We start from the raw sequence: 22,966 nt of genomic DNA, 5'->3' as shown, positions 1-22,966 counted from the left end.
ATGCTCTCCTCCTGCCAGCTAGACTCCTCCACACCCAGGAGCTTGGAGAGCTTGTTTACTTCTAAATTCACATCTTGCTGACAACAAAGTCTCCAGCAGAGTCCCATTTAAGCCCCCAGTCCACCTCCTGACCTGTGCAGGGCCTGACAGCACACCTCAGATTTCCTCCTGGATTCTAACTTATCCACCTCCTTCCTACTTTCACATCCTCCCCATGCCTCTTCCTCCCTTTGGCCCCAACTTCCTGAGGCCCAGCCTTGTTAGTGCTCACACTACTGAGGGCCCCCCCTCAACTGCTCGCCTCCCCAAAACCCCGCCTCCCCAGGACTCCGCCTCCCAGTGCTTCAATTTCCTGAGAGCCCAGCTAAACTCCACTGGAAGTCCTGACTCTGCATGGCCAAGCTCCTTACCTGTCTCTGGATTTGTCTGCACTTTCTTCTCAGGTCTCTCTCCTCTGAGGCAAAAAAAAAACAACAAAAAACAAAAAAAGGCCATGGGTAAGTGATTTCTCCTGTTTATAGAGTTGGCAGAAAAATAGAGCCAGAGAGGAAGAAGGCTGGGCTTGATATGCCACTAGCTATAGAAGCTGTGTAGGGTTTGAGCAGAGGGTATTTCTTTTCTTTTCTTTTTTTTAAAAAAGATTTTATTTATTTGTTTATTTATTTGACAGAGAGAGAGAGACAGCCAGCAAGAGAGGGAACACAAGCAGGGGGAGTGGGAGGAGGAAGAAGCAGGCTCCCAGAGGAGGAGCCTGATATGGGGCTCGATCCCATAACACCAGGATCACGCCCTGAGCCGAAGGCAGAGGCTTAACGACTGAGCTACCCAGGCAGCCCGAGCAGAGGGTATTTCTTGGCACCAGAGCTAGACTTTGGTTTGGGGGCTGTGGACCAGTACCTTGGAAATTTGGGAAAGGGAGGTCGTTTGGTTGGGGTCAGAGCGATAGGGAGGCCTACACTCTGTTCTCTTCCAGACTAGAAAGGTTCTCAGCTCTGATGAGCAAAATGTTAGTTAGGAGGGTTAATCCTTCGTGCTTCTCCTCCTCTTAGCCTTGCCCTCTTTCATGGCCTTTCCTTTCTGCCCTGGTGCAGAGCTTGCTTTCTTCATCTTTGTCTCTCCCATAGGGCTAAGCACACAGTATGCTTACACATGTTACTGTAACGAATGAGGATTCTTCCACCTGACTTTGCTGTCTCCTTCATGTTTGGCTTGTTTCTCACTGGAGATTCTGAAAGTCTCTGTGTTGTATCTACTTAGGGAGGACATTGGTGTGCACTTTGCAGAATAGCAGGTCCAGTTTGATAAGATGGTCCTCGATCACCAGAGAGGATTTGAAGGGCTGCCTCCTCCAGGCTCAAGGAGCTAAATATCTATTTTTACAACTGCTGAATGTATCTCCCTGCCTTTCTTATCTAATTGAAAAAAGTTGTGGAGGGGATTGGTTATAGACCAGGTCAAGCTGTAGGAGGAAAGATTACCAAGGTCCCCTGGGGGTGTGGCAGCCTAGTGGTCTTTAAAATACTGAGTCACGGGAGAGGCAGTTTGCTGTTATCACAAAACATATTTGCAACTCCTTAATTTTGAAGGTCCTTGGAGTCTTAAACTGTTCTCCACCCTCCACCCTCCCTACCACCATGTACATTATTGACAGCACCCCAATACCAGCAGCCTAGACAACACTTATCCATGCATGACACCTGTTTTTTGATTATATGTGCAAATGTTGATTTCTAGGTTGCCTTCCCCTGCCCTTTAGCAGTCCTTGGGCTACTTCTCTTCATTATCTATTGATACGTGTTTTGTGCTTCTAGAAGGCAGATTTATTTTAACCTTCGTTAAAACAAAATCATGGGGAAATCCCATTTCTTCACCAAGGACATTTCAAATTGATAAATATGATTTCTGGATTATATTCGTTTGATATATACTTGTCCCTTTCTTTGATTATCACAGATATCACAAAGTAGGGTGGTGTTTAGAAAGAAATAAGGAAGAGGAATACAGAGTGTCCCTTTGTGATGGAGGCTCTTTGTTGTAGATTATGTTGACTGAGCTGGGGTGAGGCTGGTGGGTCTTGGTGGAAAAGTCGTATGGATCTATATTTGGAGAAGATCTCAGGATTTTGAGGCCTGAAAGAACTTTCACATGACTCAGATGATCTGGTGTCTTTCCTGCAATAAAACAGATCAATTCACTTTCCAAGGGAGCAGGTGGCTGCGTGGAATAGTTACCTAGGGCTATGAAAGGAATCAAGCAGAGTGTGGTGAGAGAGGACAGAGAGACAGAGACAGCCCAGTCCTTACATGGGAGGACAGAAGGACACATTTAATATGAAGGAAGATAACTAGAGAGATAGTTGGCCTTTCCTAAACCACACTGTGTACTGTATTAGTGAGGGTGTATACTGGGCAGAGGTGCATGGAAGAAGGAGCCATGGGCTCCAACCATGCAAAACTGCTAGTGTAAATGTGCAGACAGAGTATAGAGATGGTTGGGACCACTGGAAGGATTTCTAGATTCTGTGCTTACAAGGAAAGGGAGGATTTGGGGTAAAAAACAAAGGTGGTTAGTAAGGCTTATTGGAAAAAATGACTGTGTGTCAGTGTGCCCCTATGTTATAGTTGTAGTTTGGAAAATGAAGTAGACAGGCAGATGGATTTCGTTCTACTGCTTTCTCCTGAGGACTTTTATTAGGTGTTCTGTGATGACAGAATTTGGGATTGAGAAAATGGAGTGGAGAATCATAGGAAGAGGTAGAGAAGAAAGTGATTTTCAGTATTGACATCAGTGTATCCCATCACTTTCTCATCCCATAATTGCACCCCCTACCTGGGCTTTTCCAGCTCTCTTTCTGATTCCTGTTTGGACAATCTCTTTCTGATTCTTCCTGATAGCCCATTCGTTTCTGAAGACTTCTAGAAGCAGAAGCTCAGGCTTTTCTCATTTGTCAAGTTTTCATCTTGTTTTGATGTGATAGAAGTGTGAAGAATTTCCAACACTGGATTTTGACTGAATCTTAACCTGTCAATGTGTCAAATCGTGAATGATGAACGTTGCATTTCACTCTGTCTTCTCTGCAGCTATCCCAGAGGGACTAAGAAAAGGCACCTGTTCACAACCACCCCAGAATGATACTGGATACTATGGAGTCTGTATAGCCCCCAGAGAAGCTCTGGTTATCTGATTATTTACCCAATTAATGGTGCAATGATATTAGTATAGTGTTGCTGCTAGCATGGACTCCATAGGTATTGTGGGAAGGAAGCAAAATGTTTTAGTGTGCATCTACATAGATTTTGGACTACATTTGGGTGGATGGATTTGCTCTACACACAGTTGGTGTGGAGCATGTTAGCCTGCATCAGAATGGGTTTTCATTGACTTGAAATTCAGCCTCTGCCAGACTGGGATGGGATTTGAGAGATGTAGTGCTGGGGGCGGTAGAGTAGGTAGGTGAGTTGGAAGACGTGTCTGTGTTTCTTCTTGGTCTAATGAGCAGACAGTTTGGGTCCTGCCATGCCTTCAAGTTCAAGTCTTGATTTCACCTAGTAACATTCACTTGCAGAATTACTCTTCTAGCCTCACTGTGTGAACATGAAGCAGGTTCTACCCTAAGGAGTTTTTATTTTCAAAAGGGAGAAAAAAGCTTCTTTCATGTAACATGCAAAAAGAATATAATGCAAAGTAAGATCAGAGGTTGGGGGATGTCCAATAAGTTTTTGGTGAGGTTGTGTTCCCATGACTTCTGGGAGGTAAGTTTGAATGTTTCTTTTCTTTTCTCTCTCTCTCTCTTTTTTGGTCATGTTTATTCTTTAAAAAATTTTTTTTATTATGTTATGTTAGTCACCATACATTACATCCTTAGTTTTTGATGTAGTGTTCCATGATTCATTGTGTATAACACCCAGTGTGCTCCATGCAATATGTGCCCTCCTTAATACCCATCACTGGCTAGCCCAACCCCCCACCCCCCTCCCCTCTGATTCCCTCAGTTTGTTTCCCAGAGTCCATAGTCTCTCATGGTTCATTCCCCCTTTTCTTTACCCCCCCTTCATTCTTCCCTTCCTTCTCCTACCAATATCCCTGCTATTCCTTATGTTCCACCAATGAGTGAAACCATATGATAATTGTCTTTCTCTGCTTGACTTATTTCACCTAGAATGATTTCCTCCAGTCTCATCCATGTTGCTGCAAATGTTGGGTAATTGTTCTTTCTGATGGCTGAGTAACATTCCATTGTATATATGGACCACATTTTTTTTTTAAGATTTTATTCACTTATTTGACAGGGGGAGAGACAGCCAGTGAGAGATGGAACACAAGCAGAGGGAGTGGGAGAGGAAGAAGCAGGCTCCTAGTAGAGCAGGGAGCCCAATGCAGGGCTCAATCCCAGGACCCTGGGATCACACCCTGCGCTGAGGGAGATGGTTAACGACTGAGCCACCTAGGCACCACCGACCACATCTTTATCCATTCGTCTGTTGAGAGGCATCTCAACTCCTTCCACAGTTTCACTATTGTGGACAATGCTGCTATGAACATTGGGGTGCATATGACCCTTCTCTTCACTACATCGGTATCTTTAGGGTAAATACCCAGTAGTGCAATTGCCGGGTCATAGGGTAGCTCTATTTTTAACTTTTTGAGTAACCTCCACACTGTTTTCCAAAGTGGTTGTACCAACTCGCATTCTCATCAACAGTGTAAGAGGGTTACCCTTTCTCCACATCCTATCCAATATTTGCTGTTTCTTGCCTTGTGAATTTTTGGCATTCTAACTGGCATAAAATGGTATCTCAATGTGGTTTTGATTTGAATTTCCCTGATGGCTAATGATTTTGAACATTTTTTCATGTGTCTGTTAGCCATTTGTATGTCTTCATTGGAAGAGTGTCTGTTCATATCTTCTGCCCATCTTTTTTTTTTGATTTGATTATTTGTTTCTCATGTATTGAGTTTGAGAAGTTCTTTATAGATCTTGGATACCAGCCTTTGGTCTGTAGTTTCATTTGCAATATCTTCTCCCATTCTGTGGGCTGCCTCTTTGTTTTGTTGACTGTTTCCTTTGCTGTGCAGAAACTTTTTATCTTGATAAAGCCCAAAAGTTCATTTTTTCTTTTGTTTCCCTTGCCTTTGGAGACATGTGATGAAAGAAGTTGCTGTGGCTGACGTCGAAGAGGTGGAGTTTGTTTTGTGTTTTTGGGGAGGGCATGGAGGGAAGGCCTAAAAAAGGCTCTATTTATTGGATCATGGACAAGCTGATGATGTAGATTGAATTTATGTATTCCTGGGAAACAGTTATACATAATGCCATGATGGGGTAATTCTCACCTCTTCCATGCAGCCTTCTCACACTGACCCACAGTGCACAGAAGATTCTCACTAGTCTTGCCAACACTGGAAAATGTGGTCCTTACTACTCTTACCTTTCAACAACTAGAAAGTCATCTGGGATCTTGACATGCCGTGGCCTTGACTGTTCATATCTTACTTAGGAATACCCTCCCTGTTTCATAGTTCATGTATTTTTTATTTATTTTGGCATGTGGGGAGGTGTTCATGAAATGCGCTAAATTGTAAGTTCCCAGAGAGGGGAATTCTGTATATGCCACTATTGTCTTGCAGTGCGTATAAATGAGTGTGTGATGATTTGTGGGTAATTCTGGTGGTATTGATAAGGTAGGGGGAAGAAAAATGTTGCTTTTGCTTGAGTTCTTTTGCACAAAGAAACACTGTGGTTCCTGAATTTTCTATTTTGGTATTTGCCTTTGTATTCTTTTATACTTAGTTGAAATTGATCTTTAATAGATTGAATCCAGGTTTTCTCATTTAGAAACTTCGTGTGGTTCTGCTTGAGAGGCCATCCAATTTCTATGTTTATACCCATCCCAAAGTACACTGAACCCATTTCTATAGTTATTTACCAGTAGTATATGAAAAAGTGGTAGCAAATACAGAAATAATCTTTTCTCTGGGAGCTTACACTATAAGGGCATTTCATGGATACTTCCTTATCCTCCTGAAACAAGTAAAGTCCTGTTCTACACACCATTCGATCCTTTGACTATTGTACCACACTCTTCCCTTCTGCAGGCTAGACTTATATATAGTTATTGCAGTGGAGAATCATGTCATGTTGCCTGATTTCAAAGCATTAGGTGACTTACTTTCCATGTAAAGAAAAGCAGTGGAAGGAATAAAACTCTGTATTGTCTGTCTGTTTTTTGTCAGACGTCAAGCGGATGACACTGGAGCAAATCATAAATGTCACAGATAATGCACTTTGTCTGAGCTGACTTGAGTTATTTCCCTGTACTTTTGTTTTGCTGTGGGGAAAGAGACTTGGTCCTCAGTTCTTGCGTCGGATCTCTGACATGGACAATCCTCAATGTGGAGCTTGGGGTACCTTCTTGGCTGTGGCTAGTTAAATCTTTGTACCTCAGGCCTCAGCTGGAAAAGGACAGGCAAGCTGAAAACATCATGAGGCAGAAGCTCTGCTCCTGGGCTCCACCTCACCACCTATTCTCCTACTCTCTACCCTAACTGAGATTTCATCCAGTGCAGAGTTCTAGGCATTGAGTTCTGGTGCTAGATATTAATGAGGGGAGAGTAGGGGGTGAGTGGAGAGATCTGATATCTATCTGTTGGTGTGACAAAGATGTTTCTGGAAGTAGAGCCATGTTGAGCAGGGTTTAGAAAGAGTGTTTTTATGCAGAGAGGGACAGTCTGTGTGAGGGCTGATGTTAATGTCAGCAAGATGTGCATGTGAGGAAAGATTTGTCCTGTTCATGTAGGAGCCACAGAAAAGGTTAATAGTAGGAAAGTGGTATAAACAATGAAAAAGAAAGACTTATAAATACAATCCTAGAAGTTTGGATTTAATAGAGAGCTGGAAACTGTAGATCTGGTTGGGAGTGTCTCTGTGTGTGTGTGTGTGTGTGTGTGTGTGTGTGTGAGAGTCTTTTTAAGATGTGTGGGAAGTGTCATTTTCGAGAGGGTACTCAAACGTTAGTTATGTGGGGCAATGTACTAGTCAGGAAGAATATGATTTATGGCAGCACTCTCTCATGACTGCTGGGTGAATCTGAGTGAGAGGTGAGAGTATTGGGTTACAGTTACCAATTTTATTGACCAGGAGGATGGACCAAGGATTATGGCAGGAGGCTGGCCTTGGATATGCAGTATTTGCAAACCATAGGAACCTACTAGATAGAGGAAGTATGGGCAATGTGCTAAGTCTCTATGTGACTTCATGTCTGCTGAATTGAATTGAGGGCTAAGTTGATGATCTCCAAATATCTAAAACCAGTGATTTCAGTTGGAATTCCTTAGATTTATTCAAAACTTTTATGTAATTACCGCAGATAAAATTCTTAGAGTCTGCTTTTTCAATCCCCTTGCTTTGGGCATAGTTAGGGTTTTCTTTGTTTTGAAACTAAAATAGAAAGGCAATCATTTATCTACTCTATAGATCTTCCTGTACTAATAACATGTTCGCAATGCCCATTATTCCTTATGTCAAATCCATATTGGTTAATAACTTAAAAATATAGTGAGGTAATTGGAAAAATAAGCAAAGAGTTCAATGATTATGCCTGATGTCCATTGGTCTTTGTGATCATTTCTATGAGTGGTCAATAAATCTTAGCAATGCTCTAGGTGCTCTGTTCTCAGTGCTGGTCACAGACATGGGTCACAATTGGGAACACGAATACCTATTTTTGGTCAGAGAGGATGTCTTCTTTTGGACATCTGGAGATCTATTATCCTTTATTTCCACTAAACGCCAAGCAAAAGGAAATGGGCTAAAGTTGGGGGCAGGAATTACAATTAGTTGTAAAATTGTATCTGGGAACTATTGGAATAGGTACAGGGATGTTTTGGAATCTTTCTTGGCATCTAAAAGGATGGTCTTGAGACATTTTGGCCCCATATTAGGTTTCGATTTTAGCAGGACATGCTTTAGACAGAGCTTTCAGATTTAATGGTCCCAGTACTTCCAGGACTGGTCCATCACTATTTATTTGGGAGGGGAGGAAAGACAAAGGCAGAGGGTAACCTTGTCACAAAAAGAACTGGCTCAAATACTCCTTTATTAGCCAGGTACTGGAGACTTAACTCTTTGTGGAGGTAGGGTGCTGCAGGAGAACGAATATGGTCTTTGAAGAAAAAAGAACCAAGTTGAAATTCCTTTTCTTGTACTGGCTATATGAACTTGGGAGAGTTGTCTAACCTCTCAGTCTGTAAAGCAGAATAATAATACTTCTGTCATTGGGTTGTTATGGGGGTTAAATGAAATAACATCTGCCCATTACTTGCATCTCAACAACTTCTGGTTCTCTTCACCCCTCTGTCCATGTATCCCTAAATCTTGCATATATACCTGGTATCCCTTTTTGTCAGATACCATTTTTCTCTGCCTCCAGCCTCTGCACATGTTCCTCAATGCCTCTAGAGGTCAAACCTTGGACCCTGGTGTATTAGTTTTTGTTAGTCCCACAAAATAACAATAAGAGGATAGTTTTTATAACCATACTAAACACGAGCCAACGTTTTAGTTTCTTTCCAGGAATTTTTGCTTGTTGACAAATTTGGTTGTAAACCATGCCAAGGGAGTTCTATCTTCCCACCCACTCCCCTGATCTAATGTTCCTGATTTGGGGCTAGATCATTCTGGGCAGGATTTTGTTCCAACTAAAAGTGATGGCTAGCTTATTTATAAAGGAAATTTAGGGAAGGAGAAACCATAATTTTTTCTGCTCGGACATTGTTGTTTTCTTCCTACCTTTTCATTTTGACAGATATCAAACCCAGAGAAAGTTGTAAGAATAGGAGCATTAATACTTTTATCTTTCAATGAGATTGAGTAGTTGTTAATATTTTGGCACATTTGCTTTCCAGTTGTGTGTGTGTGTGTGTGTGTGTGTGTGTGTGTGAAATATGGTCCATATTCAAAGTTTACTAATTATTCTATTTTTTATAATAATATGTTTCTCCCTGATCGAGGTGCAGTCCGGGGCTCTGCAATACATCGCATTGTCATGTCTCTTTAGTTTCCTTTAACCTTCAACAGTTCCTCAGCCTGCCATTCCTGACATTGACAGTTCTGAACAGTGCAGGTCAGTTGATTTATAGAAAGTAAACTCTCTGTGGAAAACTGTTTTGTAGACTGATCATTTTTTAATTTCAATTTTGTGTTTAAATTCTAGTTAGTTAGCACATATGGTAAAATTGGTTTCAGGTGTAGCATTTAGTGATTCATCACTTACATACAACATCTAGTGCCCATCACAAGTGCCCTCCTTAAAACCCATCATCCGTTTAGCCAATTCACCACCGACCTCCCTCCAACAACCCTCAGCCCCTTTAAGAGAGAGTCTCTTATGGTTTTGAGAGTCTCTTGTGATTTAACTCTCTCTCTGTTATCATCTTATTTTATTTTTCCTTCCCTTCCCCTATGTTCATCTGTTTTGTTTGTTAAATCCCACATATGAGGGAAATCACATGGTATTTATCTTTCTGTGACTGACTTATTTCTCTTAACATAATACCCTCTAGTTCCATCCACATCATTGCAAATGACAAGATTTCATTCTTTTTGATGTCTGAGTAATATTCCATTGTGTATATGTGTGTGTGTGTATAAACACATACATATATATGTGTATATATATGTATGTGTATATATATATATGTGTGTATGTGTATATATATATATGTGTATATATATGTATGTGTATATATATATATGTGTATATATATGTATGTGTATGTATATATGTATGTGCATATATATATATACACATACATATATATATATACACTTTACCCATTCATCAGTTGATGGACATTTGGGCTTTTCCCATAATTTGGCTATTGTTAATAATGCTGCTATAAACATCAGGGTGCATGTTCCTGTTTGAGTCAGTATTTTTGTATCCTTTGGTAAATAGCTAGTAGTACAATTGCTGGATTGAAGGGTAGTTCTATTTTTAAGTTTTTGAGGTACCTCCATACTGTTCTCCAGAATGGCTGCACCACTTTACATTCCCACCAACAGTGTAGGAGGGTTCCCCTTTCTCCAAATCCTCACCAACTCCTGATGTTTTTGGTGGTGTTAATTTTAGCCATTCTGACAGCTGTGAGGTGGTACATCATCGAGGTTTTGATTTGTATTTCCCTGATGATGAATGATGTTGAGCATTTTTTCATGTGTCTGATGGCCATCTGGATGTCTTCTTTGGAAAAATGTCCATTTGTGTTTTCTGCCCATTTCTTGACTGGATTATTTATTTTGGGGATGTTGAGTTTGATCCATTTTCTATAGATTTTGGATACTAACCCTTTATCAGATATGTCCTTTGCAAATACCTTCTCAGATTCCGTAGGTTGTATTCTAGTTTTGTTGATTGTTTCCTTTGTTGTGCAGAAGCTTTTTATCTTGATGAAGTCCCAATAGTTCATTTTTGCTTTATTCCCTTGCCTCTGGAGATGTGTCTGTAAGAAGTTGCTATGCCTGAAGTCAAAGAGTTACTGCCTGTGTTCTTCTCTAGGATTCTGATGGTTTTCTGTCTCACATTTGGTCTTTCATTCATTTTGACTTGATTTTTGAGTATGGAGTAAGAAAGTGGTCCATTTTCATTCTGCATGTTGCTGTCCAGGATTCCCACAACCATTTATTGAAGAGACTGTCTTTTTTCCATTGGATATTCTTTCTTGCTCTGTTGAAGATTATTTGACCATACAGTTGTGGGTCCATTTCTGGGTTTTCAATTTTCTTCCACTGATCTATGTGTCTATTGTTGTGCCAATACCATACTCTCCTGGTGACTACAGCTTTGTAATATAGGTGAGGCCCAGAACTGTGATGCCTCTAGCTTTGGTTTTCTTTTTCAAGACTGATTTGGCTATTTGGGGTCTTTTGTGATTCTGTAGGAATTTTAGGGTGTTTTGTTCTAGTTCTGTGAAAAATGCTGGTGGTGTTTTGATTAAGGATTGCATTAAATGTGTAGGTTGCTTTGGGTGGTATAGACATTTTAACAGTATTTGTTCTTCCAATCCATGATCATGGAATATTTTTCCATTCTTTGTGTCCTCTTCAATTTCTTTCATAAGTGTTCTATAATTTTTCTTTCATAAGTGTTTCTAAGTTTTCAGAGTACTGATGTTCAAAATCATAAGATACTTAGGAATAAAACTAGAATGATCCTTTTGATCATTAGACTCAGGTTACATATTTTGGGCAGGAACATTATATAAGAACATTGTTAGAGACAATTAGTGCCATGTAGTCAGGGAACATCTTTTTCCTCTCTGTTGTGCACGTAGCATCAAGCACTAGGACTGATATTTAGAAGGTGTTTAATATTTATTGAATGAATGAATGATGTATGGCATAAGACTTTCACTGCTACTTAGGTCTGTTATTTTTCTACTTGGTGACAGGAGAAAGAGCAGCCTTCTCCTATATTATGGTTCCATTTTTATAATATATGTTTGAAGATTAAATGTAACCCAGGCCTCTGTAATGAGCCCACAGAGTAGGTAAACAAGATGGGGACTATGATGTGAGGCAAGTTGTGGTGTCTCTTTACCCTAGGGTGGGTGGTGATCATACCATGTTGACAATGGATGATGAGGAAGGTTGCCCTCAGCTGGAGAGAAACACAGCAAACAGAACCCAGGAATACATGGCCTGTTGCTTTGCTGAGAGAAAATAGTCACTTTGGTTTCCAGATTTTACCAACACCCTCCCCTAACACCAGTTTGAATCCCAAGAATGCCATAGTGAAAATTTATTTCTGTCTCTTTTCCTTAACCAGCAGGGACAGCCCCATGTTTCTCTCTTTCTCTACCATCCAGGTCCCACCCCCCACACACAAAAATGTATATTTTCTAACATTTATAGTCAGTGGTTGGACAGCCATTCACTCCAGATTATTTGTTCTTGAGAAATTGCAAAACTTCTTATTTTTCTCATTTGAATGTAGCAGCTTTCATCCCTGTCACCTGGGGGAAGTGAGGTTATGAAAGGTATTCTTTGCCTCACAGAAATGTGTGTTCAGGCTTCCCTTTGGGGCCCTCTCTCTCTCCAGCTCGGAGTATCTCAGACATTTCTGACAGTTCTTCCTGAGGCTTCTGGAGCTTGGGACTGGATTCATCTATTTAATTACGCATTGTGAGTGTCTGGTTCACATGGTTCCTGTCCCCTTCCTGAGAATCTACCTACCCCTGTCTTTGCAATCCTTAATTTCACCAGGTTCCAGAGAAAGCGACCTTTATCTCCATGTCAGCACTTTATTATCCACAATACTGAATAACCTAAAATAGTGAATGATACTAAAATGACTTTTGTTTGATTTTTAAGTGATGGAGTCCTGACAGGAAATAATCTAGAAAGTGAACAGCTTCAGTGAAAGCAATCTGTCATGTCACTGTCCCAATGGTGGCTATATGGCATCTCTTCTTTGGCATCTAAAGAGGGAGTCAGATGGAAGCACATAGTTTGTTCAACTGTCAGTGTGTTGTCAGAAGCACTGAACATCTCCTGAGAGCTCTGCAAGGTTGCAGAGCCTTGTTTTCAAAATTTGGAGGAGGACTTTCCTTAGACTCCAAGACTTAGTTCAAAGAACATGAAAATTGGTATACAACATGTAAAACCCTCAGTTTTTCTGGGGTTTCCATCACACACAGAGTAACAGTCAAAGTCCTCACAGTGACTCTTAGACCCTATGTGAAAGATACAGCTTCCTGCTCTCTTTACCTCATCCCGTACTGTCCCTCCCTCACTCACAATGTCCTGGTCCCACAGGCCTCCTTGTTATTCCTCAAAACCTGCCAAGTGCCACTTCACACCCCTTAAAAAATGGCTGCTATTAAAAAAACAGTGGATAATGAGTATTGGTGAGGATGTGGAGAAAATGGGACGCTTGTGCATTGCTGGTGGGAATGTAAAATGGGGCAGTTGCTGTGGAAAAACAGTAAGGTGACTTCTCAAAAAATTACATACACAAATTTCATGTGATCCAGCAATCCCACTTCTGGGTATATATCCCATGGAATTGAAAGCAGAGACTCAAAAATGTATTTGTATTCCTGTATTCGTAACAGCATTAGTCATAGCAGCAAATAGGTAAAACAATCAGCATGCCCATCAGTGGATAAACAGAAAGCAAAGATGTGGGATATACACACAATGGAATATTACTCAGCCTTTAAGAGGAAGGATACGTTGACCTCTGCTACAACATGGGTGAACCTTGAAGACATTATGCCAAGTGAAATAAGTCTGTCATGAAAGGATACTATTGTATGATTCCACTTACATGAGGTACCTAGATTAGTTAAATTCATAGGGACAGGAAGTAGAATGGTGGTTGACATGCGCTGCTGGGATGAAGGAATGGGGAGCTACTGTTTAATGGGTACAGAGTTTCAGGTGAGGAAGAGGAACAAGTTCTGGAGTTGGATGGTGGGGATGGTTGCAGAACAGTGTGAAGGTGAGTCTGCCTTGGACCACCTGCTTTAAGGTCACAACACACAGTCTGAGCACATCCTAAACTTTGCTTGCTTTCCTTTTCTCTGTAGCACTGTTCATAAATAAAATATAATATATATTATTATTACTAATCTGTTTTTTTAAATTGTGCTTTGTTTTGTTTTTGCTTCCTAACAGAAATGTAAGCAACTTGAGTGGAGGGATGTTTTTGTTTTCCTTTGCTTTATCCATAGTACTAAATACATGGGCAGCAGTTTACTTGCTGAATTAATAAACGAAGGACCATGATTGGACACAGACTTCTAGAGAAGGCACAAAGAGAGAGAGAAAATGAGAAAATTACATATTGCATTTGATTTGATAAACAATATTTTACCCTTGTATATGAAACGCTGCTCCAGTTTTCATGGTGGTTTTTGTTCTGTTTACATTTTCCTACATGTTCTGAACTGTTTCCACTCTGGAAGTGTTGGTTACACATGCACCACACTTACTACTATTTCAAACTCTTGCCCTGAACTCAGCCCTCTACTCTTGTATTCCTGACTGCCCCCTACCAGAGTCCAGGGCTGCTTGAGTTAGGACTTCAGAAACTCTGGGGATGTCCAGCTATCCAAAAGACTTTGTATTTGATTTTTTTGGAGGCACAGGTTTGATTGGCTCTGGAGCTTCATTGTCTTGTAATTTTAAGGAGGAAGAGAGAGTTTATATACTTTGGGACTAAGAAGGAGCTGTGCTTGGATAGGGAGGATTAATATAATCTCTGGAGATGTTGCATTTAAAGTCCACTTCTCTGAAAGTGTTAGAAGCTGAAAACAATGATCTAACATCCTCATTAGCCTTCCTCTCAAGTCTTTATCAAACTTGTAGCAATCAACTGGTATCCACACTATCTCTGAAGCTATTCAGGAGGAGACAGAAAGCCAATTTCCAGATTGGCAGGAGTATTAACTCCCTACCATGGAAACCAGTGGAAGTTATTGCCTTAAAAGTTTTTTGAAAAGGAGAGGCACAGAGTGAGGGTAGTACCCTTCTTAGAGTCAGCAGAGGGAACACAATGACCTCTAAGACTAAGGAGAATGGGTGGGCCTGGCTGGGAAAGCAAGACAGCCTGCAATTTAGGGAGTTGTTTGTTGGACTTAATAGGAGTTCTCACTGGCAATGTAGGATGGAACTTTAGTTTTGCAGTTTGGAAGGAGCTCAGAGACTGACAGAAACACAGGGAGGAAGAGGGAAGGAAGGGGAAGACAGGGCATTATGGAATTCATACAAGCTGGCTTCATGTTCCCAGGCCCCTGTCTGTATTTCTTTAAGCATATCCCCTGAGAAACACCTCTTTTGGGAGAGACTGTTTCCTGATTAAATTGAGATTCACAGATCCAGGACCCTCATTAGGAAATGCTCAGGACGCTCTTGAAATAGAAGATGGTGCATGTTCTTGTCTGCTTACAGCTCTGTTTGGCTTTTTCTTTCTTTCCAAAAATCAAAACAAAACAAAACAAATCTTTTTCTAGGTATCTCAAGATATCATAATCAATACATCTAAATATTCATTTTCTTTGTCCTAACTACCTCTTTTGCTTGCTTGCTACAATTATGAGCATACCCTTGTCCTGCGTAGTGAGGGCTAGAGATGGGAGTGTGGAATCCAGAATGAAGAGGCATATAGATCCTGGCCCAGTCCTCCAGAAGCTTTTGGACTGTAAAGCAATTTAAGGAACACACTTGGGACACCAGCTGGCAGATAGGGAAAATTAGTTTCAGCTGACCGTCATGACGGGGTGTAAGTGCTGGTGGGAAGGGCAGGAAGGTTGGACAATGGGATCAGTGAGGATGGCTGAGGAAAGGCTTCCTGGAGGCAGGTTTGGGAAAGGTTGTAGAATAGGGTTGAGAGAGGCTACAGGGTCAAGATGGACAGAAAGTAGTGAGGAGGGCATCCCTGGTAGGACAGGTAACTTACCCAGGCCAAAGGCTCATCCCAGGAAGGGTAAGTCAGGATGTGAGGAGCTGAGTTAGGAAGAAGGTGATGTATCTGAGGGTAGGGGGAGAATTAGAGCAGGACTCTGACAGCTGGGCAGATGGTCTGGTATGAATAGAAACCATAGGCATAACCAAAGTTATTGCACAGCCAAAGTGCATTTCTGCACATGGTGTTTGATGATGATGTTTCTCTGTGTTGTCATGAGCTGGATTTGTAGTGGGCTCTTTCAGGATTCCCTTGAGAAGATGGGTGCACTTCCTTTACTGTATTTAACAAATGCTCTTCCACATCATGCTCCATATGGGTATTTGGACACATTCACCCATTCAACAGCTACAGTGCCCAATGGTGTGAGCATTCTGAATTCCACTAAAATGTGCTTCAGGCTGGTGCCCCAGTGACACTGCCCCCAGCAGTGTGTGATAGTTTGTATCTTCTTATGGAATTCTCATGTTGATCCAGGGAGGGAAGTCAACTAAGTTTCCTAGTGGGGGAGGACACTGAGGCTTGGAGAGATTAAGCAAATTACCCAAGTTCATGTAGTCACAAGGAAGGTCCTGGCCTCACATCCAGGATTTCTGACATAATAATGATCATTGTTCTTATTTACATAGTACCCAACACTGCCTATTCCAGATGAGGCATCTGTAGACATAAATATTATTATTTTTATTGTTATTATTATTTTTATTGTATTGAGCCTTGCATTACTTGATGCCTGGTCTAACACTGTGAGCCTAGGACTCTACCCACGTGTTAGCACCAGCTCTGATGAGGGTGTCTAATTAGAGTCCTTAGCATTTCAATGTGAATCATATGGAATAAAACTGTTTTCATTGTCTCATGAGGGCTGGCTAACAAGCTCAAGTTCTGGTGGATAATTGAGAGCCTGCACATTTATAAAGACGGATTGATTGTCAGTGTTTGGTTACTATGGACCAGATTTCAATATTAGATACGAGGTAGATCGTATTAAGTCCATATTGTTTGCTGGGCACTGAACCATGTACCCTATAGGCATCATTTCACTTACTCCTCACTACTAACCTTTGAAGTATTTACTTTTACTCTCATTTGACTGTTGTGACAACTAAAGCCCAGACAGGTAAACTAATTTGTCTGGAGTCATCAGGTGTGAGGTTGAGGTGCGATTTGAACCCGAACAGTCTGCCTGCCTTACTCCAAACTACTCAACTGTGTTGCATTCCCGTGAAGGAAGCTTTTAGAATCCCTTCTCCATGAACCTGACGACAATTTCTTGTCAGTTGGGGTGGTTTGCAGCAGTCATGGGAAGTACAGGGTTAGTGGACAAGAATCTCCAGAGGGAGAGGATCTGCAGTTGGAAAAGGTCCCCAGGTGTCTTCATTATGCCTGCTTCTGTCCCCCAAAGTCAGAACCTCTGACTTAGGACATCCTACCTGGATTATAGGATCTAAGCATGATGCCTTCAAAAAGTAGGGCTTCTCTAACAGGACACGGGTAGTTGGTTGACTGACATTTAAACAAGTATCCTCAAAGGTAAATAATTCTTCCTCACCCTGTGTCACTCATACCTGCTATGAATGATGTGGGGTCAAAGTCTTACCACAGTTGGTTTCCCCTTCACACTATCCATGTTGCTCGCCTTCCACAAGGAAGGAAATACCATGTGTAACTTTACCTGAGCCGGGATTATAAAGGTTGCTTTGCTACAGAGTATGTTTCTCAATATCCAGTATGTAGGAATTCTGGATTATGGCTTCTTTCAGGTTTCTCTTCTTAGCGTGGTCATTTGTTCAACAAATATTTATTGAGCACCTAACTCGCAGTCTAATGGAGGAGACAGTCAGCTGACCTGGAATTTGGATACCTTAGGATCAATGGCACACATAGAAGCCCCGTGCCAGAAGAGCACATAGGAAGGGCAGCATAAGGGTCAGGGGAGGCTTCCTGGGGAACCATCTTCTGAGGTGGGAACTGAAAGAGAAGTGGGGGTTAGCTAAGTGAAGGGGCAAAGAGGACACTAGAGACAAGGGAACTGGGTGAGTGTCGAATTTTGCAGCTGGGGCAGATACTGGACAGGGGATGAGGCTGGAGGAATAAGCACAGGTCAGACTATGAAGGAAGGAGGTCTATGAATGAAGGGCAGTGGGGAACCATGGAAGGGTTTGAAGCCTGGTCGTGTGTCAGGGACACTTCAAATAGTGTAGAAAGATTCCATAAGTTAAGAATTGACCCTCCTTATCTATATTGTGTGCTTGTTGGTAAATCATAACATTGGAACTGGTGAGTGACAAATAAGGAATCTAGATTGATTTGTAGGCAGAAGGTCTGGCCTATAACCCAAGGGTTCCTTTTGATTATCTATAGAGAAGACTTTTCAATTTTGACTTGATTTTCTCTCTTTAAAAACCCCTGACATCATTTCCTAAAATTCTCTCAAAATCAAAGGCTGAACTTTGTAAAAACAGTGTGGAGTTCCCTTAAAAAGTTAAAAATTGAGCTACCCTATGATCCAGCAATTGCACTACTGGGTATTTACCCCGAAGATACAGACGTAGTGAAGAGAAGGGCCATATGCACCCCAATGTTCGTAGAAGCATTGTCCACAATAGCTAAATTGTGGAAAGAGCCGAGATGCCCTTCAACAGATGACTGGATTAAGAAGATGTGGTCCGTATATAGAATGGAATATTACTCAGCCAGCAGAAAGAATGATTACACAACATTTGCAGCAACATGGATGGGACTGGAGGAGATTATGCTAAGTGAAATAAGTCAAGCAGAGAAAGAATTATCATATGGTTTCACTCATTTATGGAACATAAGAAATAGGAAGATCAGTAGGAGAAGGAAGGGAAGAATGAAGGGGGGGGTAACCAGAAGGCAGAATGAACCATGAGAGACTATGGACTGTGGGAAACAAACTGAGGGCTTCAGAAGGGAGGGGGTGGGGGTTGGGATGGGCCGGTTATCGGTATTAAGGAGGGCACATGTGGCATGGTGCACTGGGTGTTATATGCAAGTAATGAATCATGGAACATTACATCAAAAACTAGGGATGTTCTGTATGGTGACTAACATAACATAATAAAAATTATTATTAAAAAAACAAAAAAAAACCCCAAAAGCTGGGGAGAGAGCAGAGTGGGGGCTGCATGACTTTGTTCTCTATGCTCTCCATTACTCATTTCTGGGCATTGCTGTGAATTGTTCATCCAAAGCCTTGTTCCCCTTGAGGAGGGGCCATTTGAATAGCAGCTGCNACTCCCTTTGAGGAGGGGATATTTGAATAGCAGCTGGGAGAAGGGGGAAGAAGGAAACACATGCATTTAATGAACATTCATTAAAGAAACATTCAGCAACAGTTTGAGTTAAAAATAACTCCTTGTGAAAAATTCATGTGGCTTTGCAAGTGAGTGTTTTACTGCAAGCTCACAGAGCAGGGTAAATTCTCCAGGCCCCTGGCAGCTGACATCACACATGGCACAGTGTGTGTAGAGAGCACAGTGTGGCCAGTGAGGGGACTGTCTGCAGAAGTGAGCTCACCTTCTCTCTTGGAACCCAGAGAGGAGGAACCGAAGGAATTGTTTCAGCTGTGAGCTACTGAACTAGGTGACCTATTTTTCTCCCTATGGATCACACTCATATAATTGAGGACATAAAAATTATAGTGAGTTTTGCCTGGATGTTTTAGGTGAAATGTATTGGATTTCAGAATTCACAAAACCACCTTCCTGGCTCCTCTCCCTTCTCAGTCATGGACCCTGGGTTGGCTGCTGCCCCCATCTCTCCAGTGTTTCCTTCCCAGACAGCCTGTCCTCTCCTTCTTGCAGGTGGTAATTATGGCCCTGCCTCTTTCTCCTCCTCCTCTCTGTTCACAGCACCCATGAGGGCCTAGTTGGGTAAAGGGAAGGGTGGACTATGCATTCTTGGCCATCAGCTCAGCTGAATGGATGATGCAGAATGAGGAGAAAGGGTAGCAGATTTTGCAGCTAAGAGTTTTAAGATTGAGAGGCCAAAATTTGTATTTTAAACTCTGATGATATATAAAACATGGTTCTGTAGTTGCAGCAAGGCCCTCTACTCCATGAATTAATGTGTCACACTCAATCACCGTGCATGCATACTGCCTTTGAATTCTTGCACAACACGTTCATGCCCTGTTGTGTCTTACCCCCTAATTAGTACATGAAGCTACATGATTTATGAACTCAAAGGAGTTATGTCATGTGGTGTGAAAAAGGAGAATGTTGGGGTGCCTGGATGGCTCAGTTGGTTGAGAGTCCAACTCCTGATACTGGCTCGGGGTTAGATCTCATGGTTGTGAGTTGGGTCCCGTGTTTGGCTCCATGCTGGTTATTGAGCCTACTGAAAAATAAAATTAAAGAAAAGGAGAACGTTGGGACCTATTTTGTAGTTTTTCTGGGAGGAAAGCAGGGTTGATTTTCCTATGGTGTCTTTTGGTGTCAGTTTCTGTGATACTTGGGTTGCAACAAGTTACATGCGACTTTTCAGTTTCGGTTGGCTGGCTGACCACCATTGTTCAGTAAATATTTCTTGTCTCCCTAGGCATTATGGAAGGATAACATGTACCAGAAGAAATAGGAAGCAGCAGCTTTGAAGCCTGAGCAATGGACCTCGGCAGCCCCCTCCTACCATGGCTTAACTCAATCTCACTGAACCAGATCCAACACTGTTGGCTCCCTGGGCTTGCTACTGCTCCCTGATCCTTAGAATCTCTTCAATTCCATCTAGAATGCTGCGTCAGGCACTTCGCAGACTTGGTCAAAAGCTGGTACGCAGACATCCGCTGAAGAAAGTGTTTGAGTATACAACTGGCATAAAACTGAGCACTCTGGACTTAGTGGCTCTGGGTGTGGGTCGCACAGTGGGTGTTGGTGTGTATTTCCTGGCTAATGAGGTGGCTAGTAATCAAGCAGGACCATCCATTGTGATCTGCTTTTTGGTGGCCGGCCTGACTTCATTGTTGGCTGGGCTGTGCTATGCAGAGTTTAGTGCCCGGGTTCCCCATTTTGGCTCTGCATATCTCTACAGCTTTGTCAGTGTAGGTGAATTCTGGGCTTTCATCACTGGCTGGAACCTTGTCCTCTCCTTTGTTGCGGACGCATTTGTTTTGGTCCAGGCCTGGACCATACCTTTTGACATCCTGACTGGGACCCGGATGTCTGAGACCCAGCATGAGACCATCTCAGAGCAAGTTCCCCAATTCTTTGCAGACAATGTAGGCTACTTTTTTGTCCTCTTTTTTTTTTTCTTCATAGAAATTCGATATGTGCGGTGGCATGGGATCTTCAGAATTTTCGAAGTGTTGACATTGGTGAAGCTTTTGGTTCTTGGTTTTGTCACCATCTCTGGCTTCATTAAGGGGGACCTGCACAACTGGAAGCTCACAGAAGAGGACTACATACAGGCTGGACTCAATGGCACCTCTAGCTTGGGCCCTCTGGGCTCTGGAGGATTCATGCCTTTTGGCTTCCAGGGGCTTCTCCGAGGATCAGCTTCCTGTTTCTATGCATTTATAGGTTTCAGCATTATTGTTACCAGAGTCGAAGAATCACACAATCCTCAGCGTTCCATCCCCATGGGCATTGTGGTTTCACTGCTCATCTGCTTTTTGGTGTATTTCGGTGTCTCTGCGGCACTTACACTCATGGTGCCTTACTACCAGCTTCGACCTGGGAGCACCTTGCCTGAGATATTTCTCCATATTGGCTGGGCCCCTGCCTACTATGTTGTAGTTATTGTAATACTTTGTAATGTTTTTGTCTACGCCTCCTGGAACTTTACATACCCCATACGTCGGGTGATATCCATGATGGCAGAGGATGGCCTCCTGTTCCCTGTTCTTGCCAGGATCCGTACTGGCACATATGGCCGTATCGCAGCCATTGTGATCATTGCCACTATTGCAGCAATAATGGCATTCTTCTTTGGACTCACTGATCTTCTGGACCTGAGGTCAATTGGGACCCTGATATCTTATTCCCTGGTAGCTTTGGGTGTTCTCATCATCAGGTATCAGCCTGAGAGGACAGGAAATGAAGCACAGGTGCAGGAGGAGAATGGACCTGCAGCAGAGAAGCTGACTCTACAGGGACTCTTTTTTCCAGGCAGCCCCACCCCCACTCCACTCTCTGGCCGGGTTGTCTATGTTTGCTCCTCACTGCTTGCTCTGCTGCTGACTCTCCTCTGCCTGGTGCTGGCCCACTGGCCAGGTCTGCTTTCTGGAGACCCAGGTCCGATCACAGTGGTCGTGCTGCTCCTGGCACTCATCACTGGGATCACTGGGGTCATCTGGAGACAGCCACAGAGCCCCACTCGCCTTTCCTTTAAGGTCCCTGCTCTGCCTCTCCCCACTCCTGAGCATCTTTGTGAATGTCTCCCTTATGATGCAGATGACAGCTGCCACCTGGCTGAGATTTGGTGTCTGGATGCTGATTGGGTTTGTTATCTACTTCAGCTATGGGATCCAGCAAGCCTGTTCGCTTAACCGCACTTAAGGGCCCAAACTGTAGACTTTGAGCTCAGCAGTGCCAGTACATATTTGGCCTGACGTCATTAAACCTGAATGTGGTCTGGTCACCTGCACAATAGTGGTAGTACTCTTTAGCACATAGAAATTTAGGGCTCCTATGAGATTTTGGTGGGGGAACTGTAATAGAGCTCTGTATTTTTGGTACAGTGAAGGATGTGTCTTGGCTCTTTCTCTCTCTTTTTTTTTTATCTTTCTACTTTTTAGGTGTGTCTGTAGCTGCTTACTGGCTTTTACAAAATTAGTATCAAAATAAAGTTGAAATAGTGTTTTCCTTTTCTTTGGTTAAATATCCACTAATGAAGGGAGTGCCTAGCTGGCTCAGTCAGTAGAGCACTGCTCTTGATCTCAGGCTGTTGAGTTTGAGCCCCACATTGGCTGTAGAGATTACCTAAGAAAATACTCAATAGCAGAATTACTGGATCATATGGTAGTTCTGTTTTAAATTTTTTGAGGAATCTCCATAGTGTTTTCCATAGTGAGAGCACCAATTGACATTCCCACCAACAGTGCACAAGGGTTCCTTTTTCTCCATATCTTCGCCAACACTTGTCTTTCTTGTCCTTTTTATTTTAGCCATTGTGACAGGTATAAAGTGGCATCTGATTGCAGTTTTCATTTGTATTTCCCTGATGATTAGTGATGCTAAGCATTTTTTCATGTGTCTGTTGGTCATCTCTGTCTTGTTTGGAAAAATAACTATTCAGGTCCTTGCCCATTTTTAATTGGATTATTATTATTTTTTGTATTGAGTTGTATAAGTTCTTTATATATGTTGAGTATTAACTTCTTATTGATAAATCATTTGAAAATATCTTCTCCCATTCAGTAGGTTGCCTTTTTTGTTGTTGTTGATGGTTTCCTTTTCTGTGCAAAAGAATTTTAGTTTCATGAATTTGAAAAGATTTATGCACCCTTATGATTATTGCAGCATTATTTACAATAGCCAGGT

At 42.1% G+C, this 22,966-nt stretch overlaps 1 protein-coding gene across 1 annotated transcript; it reads left to right on the top strand.

Annotated features, from left to right (window-relative positions):
- Positions 1–353: 353 nt before the first annotated feature.
- LOC117796814 (cationic amino acid transporter 3-like) lies at positions 354–22,388 on the top strand. Its single transcript, XM_034646520.1, is given in 3 exon segments — positions 354–497; positions 20,031–21,833; positions 21,835–22,388. Coding segments are annotated over 2 exon segments (1,764 nt in total). The 5' UTR covers positions 354–497; positions 20,031–20,217; the 3' UTR covers positions 21,983–22,388.
- Positions 22,389–22,966: the final 578 nt, after the last annotated feature.

Source organism: Ailuropoda melanoleuca, chromosome 16 (assembly GCF_002007445.2).
Source record: "Ailuropoda melanoleuca isolate Jingjing chromosome 16, ASM200744v2, whole genome shotgun sequence".
In the NCBI taxonomy this organism is placed as follows: domain Eukaryota; kingdom Metazoa; phylum Chordata; class Mammalia; order Carnivora; family Ursidae; genus Ailuropoda; species Ailuropoda melanoleuca.
Note: the sequence above shows the minus strand (reverse complement) of the source record. Positions and strands in the feature narration are given on the sequence as shown.